Consider the following 7859-nt stretch of genomic DNA (forward strand, 5'->3'; position numbering starts at 1 on the left):
CCAAAAAAAACAGCTCTGAAGTCTGAGCTCACAACAGCCCTTATACAACAATACTTCGGATAGTCTTTATGCCAAATTTTACTTGTATCAGTCAAGAGCTTGTAGCAACAAGTTACTCAACCAGACCAAAAGACGACAGGACAAAACAAAAGCCAAGACAATAAACCGAAACCTGTGCTGTCAACACTTGACAACAGACAATTATGGTTTAGTGCATTTTAGGTTTCTCTGATAACCCGTCATCAAACCTCAGTGATTGTTTCTGAACTTTCTCAGGAAATACCAACAACACTGATTTGGTAAATGGGTTAACAACAAACAGACTCCCCATTATAATGAATATATTTTCCTTGTAAATCTAATTTAAAGCATATGTGGCAAGCTTTTACAAATGTAATCTTTGAATTCATTTTGAAAAACCCTTTTGACCAAAATTCTTGATTTTACATGTCTGAAAATGTAGCGAAATATTCAAGTAAAAAGATGTGTCAAAGTACACATCAACTAAAAACACACACATACACATATACTTGTGAATTAAATAATTAAATAAAGACTATTACTCTGAATATCAATTTTCTTTGGGGTTTTAATTTATTTTTCTAAAATATTAATAGTTTAAAGCAAAACCACTCCACTGAAGTAAGAACACAAGAAATAAGAATACAAGATCATGGCTTAATTTCTACTACTTAATTTCTACTAATTTTGCTACTTAATTATGGCTACTTAATTTCTGTATTTTACCACCTCAAGACAATTATACAACCTTGACCTTTAAGCACAAATAAATAAATAATGAAAATTATCATTTAAAAAATGGTTTGAAAATGTACTACTACTACTTTGGTGACTATGACTTCGCTACCCATCACAAATTGATTTTAACAGTACACATAGATTTGTATGCTTTAGAAGAACATACAGCCTTTATACACTGATAAAGCCATCAGATATAATGAGCAGGTCACCTAATTAACCAGGATTAAATGACTACCCTAGTAAAAAAGTAATACATTTATTTCATACTAAGTTTAGTTCAAATATATTAACATATTTACTGACATATCGCTTGAGACTTACTGATATAAAAATAATTAAAGGGGTCATATGATGCTTTTTTAAAGATCATTATTTTGTGTATTTGGTGTAACAGAATATGTTGACATGCTTTAATGCCGGTATATCGCAAACGATAAGATATCGCCCATCCCTAACTGAAACCACGCCTTCTTTCTTTGCGTGAACATTTGGACCGCATTATGCAAATATTTCCACATAGTGAGGTAGATATGTGGGGGCGTGTTAGAACAAGCCATTTTAGGTAGGCGTGGCAGAGTCTTAACTTTGATAAAGAATATCTCTTTGGTTTTGAGACTTTAGTCTTTGCAACTTCAGGGATCTTATCTATGCACAATCAGCTTGTAACACTCCAAAGAGAAAGGAAAACTTGAAATCGCATCATATGACCCCTTTAAACTTTATTTGGAGTACTACTTGTGCACAATCCACATTTCTTAAAATGAAGCCTAAAATGTGTTTTACTATCACTAGTAATAAGGATTGTGTGAAATCTGAATAATATCAGTCTTTAAATTAAAGATATTTAATGTGTACCTGAGTTATACTTGCAATAGTTCCACTTTAGCACAATCAAATATACTTCAGTTTATCTTTAGTTGGACCTCAGCACTACTTCTGAAATCCTACTTAAAGGTGCTGTATGTAGAATTGACACCGAGTGGTTGAACTAGGTATTGCAGTCCAAATTCAAAATATTGGAGAGGGTTTTTTTCACCCGGTAGTATACTTAGCACAAAATAAATGTATTTCAAATACATTTTAGTATATTTATTTTTCACTAGGGTGAAAAAGCTTTGAGCTCACTTCATTCAAGAGTTTCGCACCATGTTTGTGCACTCTTCTCTTTACAAGACTACATTTCCTGAAGTCCGTTTCTTTTGCCTTTCTTTTAATCAATTTCTACAGAAAACATCTCCCAAAACTGATGTTTTGACCTAAATCTCTAGCGTATCTTTGCCCGATTTCATTTTGTAAGTCTCCTCACATCTAGGTTAACGTTTTTACCTTATCGCTTATGCTCCTCTATCATAAGTTGCTCTGTATAGAAGCTTCTGCTAAATGCATGAATGTAAATGTGAATCTCTGCTGGCATTGTTTTTTGGTTATCAGCAAGTTTTTCTTCAGCTTGATTCTCTGTGTTATTCTTCATTATGCACATTAGCAGTTATCTTTCAGTTCAGCATGCAGCCCTGGGAGGTTTTTAGTCCTGTCAATCTTTCATCATTAAATGATTCTGACATTCTGTTGGTCCTGACATTCAACAAAAATAACAAAACTACCAAATAGCTCAATAACCTTTCAACAATGGCGACATTTCAACTGTTTTCCCTGCCAACAAGGAGGCAACTGAATCCCTGTGATGTGCATTATGGGAATCCTAGTTTTACTAACTTATAACTTGAGTTCAAAAGCACTTATGAAAACCCAGATGGCGAACAGAAATCCCTAAGTATTTAGGATGTAGAGTTTAAGCAACATCTCCTTGGTTTTCTCTTCCCCACCCATTATTCTGGGTTGCAGGGCAGGCTGTGGAAACGGCGACCTATTTTCCGCTGACAGACGTGACATGTTTGGCGAACTCGACAGCCGTCCTGGGGGGTGAGGGTTAGTCTACGGTTGCCCTGGCAACCAAACAAACGGAGACGTGTGCTTCCTTTAGCTGCCGGCTGTCAGCTCGACATGAGAATGGGACAAGTATTGGAAATCTGCTCCCCTTCTTTTTTTTCCCGACATTTCCTTGCATCTCGGTTTTTAATGTTAATGTCCTCTCTTAAGTTTTGCTTTTGGTCTGTGGGAAAAACAACAAGCCTGCATGGAGGGAAAGTTTCTATTTTTATTCCATGCTGTGAAATTGTCGATACTCGTAGTTAAAGATAAAACCTCTTTAAAAATGTAAATAGAGCTAGAAGCGTACGGTATAACGAAAGGATATGGGATTTTGCACCCATGGAAATCCATCCTGCACAGATAGAGCGGTTGACTCCAGAGAAGGTGACCTAAATCCTCAAAGCCTGAAGGATGCTGGGAGCTTTACTGATGGGCTACACTGATCAAGAGATTGGAAGAAATCACACACCACCGGTTCAAGAAAAAACCCTGGGCTTATTTTAAAGTGCATGTTAATGGGTTAGTTCTATGGATGTTCATTTCGGTTATTTTTCCTAACCGACAACCGACGCTCGTTAACCGATTATTATCCGTTAACCGACAAGATTATTTTAAATTAGAATTGAAATAAATTAGAAAGGATAAGTGTCTGTGACCCATTAAAAATACTAACATTTGTTTCCCGGGGATTAATTTTACACTCGCAAAAAGCAGCAAACAACAGAACATGAGGATTCACATGGTCACCATATCACATCACGCACCTGCAGCACTTCTGCGAGCGGAGAAAAACATAATAAAGCTAGGCTATATATAATATATAAAACGAATAAACAGGCCTATACGAGAAATATATTTTTACTTAAATAATAAATTAAGAAAATGAAGGAAAAACTGTGCAACAAGTAGCCTAGTATGCAGAGTTTCGGTTCATTTTTGTGCTGAGCGAAAGGAAACAGACGACAGAAAGCGGCATCCTATTTTTCTTTACGCTTATTTTACAAAAGCACAAAGATTTGTTTTTATTGTGAATGTACACAAATAAAGGCAAACATTTTACAATTCTGATTATCTTTATGACTAAAAGGAGTAGTTGCTTCCACTGTTAGAAGGAAAAAATTCAAGTGATTGCGCCGGCGCCGCATGCGCGCACACAGTGTCAAGGTAGCAATGCAGCCTGTTCATTATCATAATAAAATACAGTCAGTCAAACATATGGAAAAAAAACACTGCTCAGTTTAAATATGTAGTAAAATCTGTGCCGTTAAGTTTTATCACTGTACCGCCGTGATGTTATGTCAAACACATTTTGTTTTACGTGGATATTGGAACGCGAGTGAAGTAGGCTACATAATAAATAATAATTTGGCATTCAAATACATCGCGAATACGGAAACATTTGATTTTGTGACGAATGAGAGACCCAACGTTGGCTTCAGTTTCGTTTTAACCTAAATGAATTCGTTTTGACTTGTCATTTTTATTGCTATAGCTTCTAATTAGGGATGTCAACGATTAATCGATGATTGATTAATTGTCGATAAGAGATGCAATCGATTAAAGCTATCGATGGTCGATTAAGTCGTTTAATTTTGGTTGGTTTCAGTTTCGTTTTAGCCTAAATGAATTCATTTTGGCTTGTCATTTATAATGCTATAGCTTATATTGCTATAATATTTTTAATTCTTGTTCTTTTCTAAATACTGTTAATTGAAAGGATTTGTTGTGGAGTGTGGAGTGCTAAAATAGCCTAGCTATGTTTACAGTGTTTATTATAATGTTTGTAAACATTTTGCGTCGGCATTAGGCCTATTTCTGAATGAAATAATAACTTATCACAATTTTTTTATATGCATAGCATATTTTAACCACGCAGCAAACCTTTTTAAATATTTTGATAAATTACTGAGAAAAAATGAATAAATGACTTTTAAAACCGTTTAACTGATTGTACTAATCGGTCAAAATTCTTACGGTCGGTTAAAGGCAGGGTAAGCGATTTCTAGTAGCCAATGTTGACATTTGAAATCACCAAAACAAACACGCCCCTACCCTAAGGGTCTCGCCCCTATTTTGATAGCTCCGCCCCACACATACGTACACAACCCAGGCAACGATTAGTTCTGTGAAACAAAGCAAAACCTGGGTCCTACTTCTTGCCTTATTGCCTTAAGCCTTCGCTTGTTCTGCAGACGTTTTCCTCTTTTGTTTTTTATCTGCCATCTCTGTCGTTCTCAGACTGAACGCGCTCTCCTCCACATCAAGTCTGTTTTGCTATTCGGCCCGAATCAGTTTTCTAAAGCGTTTTTGAAAAATCGCTTACCCCACCTTTAACGGTTAACCGGTTAAAATGAACATCCCTAGTTAGTTCACCCCCAAATTTTAATTTTATCATTATTTGCACACCGTCAAGCCATTCATGATTTTCTTTCTTTTGATGAACACAAAATTTTGAATGGAAATGAAAGATATTTTGAAAAAAAAAAGTTTTCCATACAATAAATTGGTCATTTTATTGTTGAGCTTAATCAAGGAAAAAAGTGGTCGACAAACAATGTTTGTTAGCGATTTTCCCCACCATCGCAGCATTCAAATCTCAACTGAGTAAATTCAAATATACTGTGTGACGAGTCATGCTTGGTTTGCATGTCAGTAATGCAGAGCGACATTGGTTCTCGAGTGTTACATGCATAATATGCAGAAAGAGATTGGAGGTTGAGGGGAGAATGAAGTGAATAATAAATTCAATTTTGTTTTGTTTTTTTCTTACAGTAAGCTAACGTATAGCTTCAGAAGACTTGAAATACATTACACAACTCATATGAACAACTTCTATAGTGTGTTTTTTCTTTTATGTTGCTTGGCTGAAAAAAAAAATAAAGTCAAATAAAATAAAATCAGCATCCATTTTGTTGTATGGAAAAACATTTTCCAAAATATCCCTTTTTTCACAGAAAAAAACAATATACAGATTTGAAAGAACACAATGGCAATAAAATAATGGCAGAATATTATTTAATGCTTGAATATTCCATATTATGGAAGATTTGCTAGTTTTCTTTGTTTTGTTTTGTTTTGTTTTGTTTTGTTTTGAACCCAGTATCAAGTGAACCACAATCCATAAGCACACTTAAATGTGATGTCAAAAACAGGCTCAATCGCTCTGGGTGACTTCACGCAGAAAAACGGCCAAAATAAACCCACACATAAGCGTCTAATGTGCTTGAATATTCCATATTATGGAAGATTTGCTAGTTTTCTTTCTTTTCTTTTGTTTTGTTTTGTTTTGTTTTGTTTTTAACCCAGTATCAAGTGAACCACAATCCATAAGCACACTTAAATGTGATGTCAAAAACAGGCTCAATCGCTCTGGGTGACTTCACGCAGAAAAACGGCCAAAATAAACCCACACATAAGCGTCTAATGATACAGTCTGACACTCTTAAGCTCCTACAGAAAAGAACTACAGTGCAGAAAGCCAAGTCTCTAAAACTCAACTCAACAGATGACCACGTGCTTCGAAATAAGATCTGCTTCTGAGTGGTGGTCTTCTGGATTGTGGTATCTACACATTACTGTCTCAGGTTTAAACAGAGCTGGGATCAGTGCAAAGGGAATCAAGGTGTGCCACTGGCTGTGTGTTTGAAAGCAATCAGACCAGGAAGAGCTCTTACAGGTCATAGTGCTGGTTCCATTTGGGGTCCAGCGTGTTCCTCACTGTGTCTGTTGAGTGGCACTGCCCTGAACCGTCCACCACCACCTTAGCGAAGGGGTCTGGCAGTCCTGCAAAATACACAAACGTCGTTTACTGAGACTTCTGAGCAGGAATCGAAGACAGCATTGAATACAAGATCATTTCGTTCATAATTTGGTTTGAAATTTATATGAAACCTGAAACCAGCACATGTTGCAGAGGAGTCCAAAAATAATAAAACTCCAATTACTACAGATGGACTTATACTGGAAATGGTGACTATCAAGTAATTTTGTTAGATTACTGTGTTACTCCCACACAATAATATTACTGTGCATTCGGAAAGTATTAAGGTCCTTTCATTTGTTGTTACACATTTTATGTTACAGCCTAATGATAAAATGCTTTAAAATATTTTTATTTTAATTGTATTATTTTTTTATTGCTACATTTTATGGTTTTTAATGATAGTTCTGAATTATTTTTGATTACAATGAAAGAGTAGTAGTAGTAGTTATTTTTATTGCCATGTCAGCATCTAAGGCTATCTTCATGGCAAAAACTGAGTTGCAACAATACAAGAGTTATACAAGATTTTTTTTTTAATTAACATAATAAAAATTCTAAAATATTTTCTGGTAGAATTTCAATGAAACAAATTAAATCAATGTAATTAATGGGTGTATTCAAAAACAAAACAGGATTACTTTTCTCATTAGTTCTAGAAAGTATTTTTTCCCGCCATTAACACTGTTGGTCATTTAATATCAGCATTTATAAAAATAACCGAATTGGTTTGATTGCACATGCAAAATTCGAGATCGAAGCTTTAGTATTGATGCTTTAGAAAATATTGGTTAGTATTGAAGTATTTAGTATTGAGGATATTTCAAAATGAGCAGATATCTAGATTTCACAACTTACATTACAATGTTGTGACACTTTAATTCATTTGAGCATCAAATAAGTTTACAATGACAAAAACAAAACCACTTTTTAACTTAGTATGTGCCATTTTATTTTTTATGAGAAATTAAATCTAGTTGTAATCTAATCTAAACTAATCTAATATTAGTCATGTATCAGCTATTACAGAAGAAAAATGTATTATCAGTACATCAGCACGGGCCAGCATTATAATATTAGTTTATCCCTAACAAACACATTTTCCCCAAACATCGTTTTTCCTCCAACCCTCTACACTGCGAGTAAATCACTCGCATACAGTGGGTACGGAAAGTATTCAGACCCCCTTAAATTTTTCACTCTTTGTTATATTGCAGCCATTTGCTAAAATCATTTAAGTTAATTTTTTTTCCTCATTAATGTACACACAGCACCCCATATTGACAGAAAAACACAGAATCGTTGACATTTTTGCAGATTTATTAAAAAAGAAAAACTGAAATATCACATGGTCCTAAGTATTCAGACCCTTTGCTCAGTATTTAGTAGAAGCACCCTTTTGATCTAA

The 7859-nt window shown here is 34.9% G+C and overlaps 1 protein-coding gene across 1 annotated transcript in view; it reads right to left on the reverse strand.

Moving 5' to 3' along the window:
- The window catches only part of LOC107672120 (E3 ubiquitin-protein ligase SMURF2-like), a 57710-nt gene that overhangs the window by 27258 nt on the left and 22593 nt on the right, over positions 1-7859 (reverse strand). The window contains exon 3 of the mRNA XM_016465203.1: positions 6366-6474. Coding sequence (XP_016320689.1) covers positions 6366-6474 — 109 coding nt within the window. The remainder of the gene's footprint in view (positions 1-6365; positions 6475-7859) is intronic.

The sequence above is a fragment of the Sinocyclocheilus anshuiensis genome, unplaced genomic scaffold, assembly GCF_001515605.1.
Source record: "Sinocyclocheilus anshuiensis isolate Anshui unplaced genomic scaffold, SAMN03320099.WGS_v1.1 scaffold12, whole genome shotgun sequence".
Taxonomy (NCBI): domain Eukaryota; kingdom Metazoa; phylum Chordata; class Actinopteri; order Cypriniformes; family Cyprinidae; genus Sinocyclocheilus; species Sinocyclocheilus anshuiensis.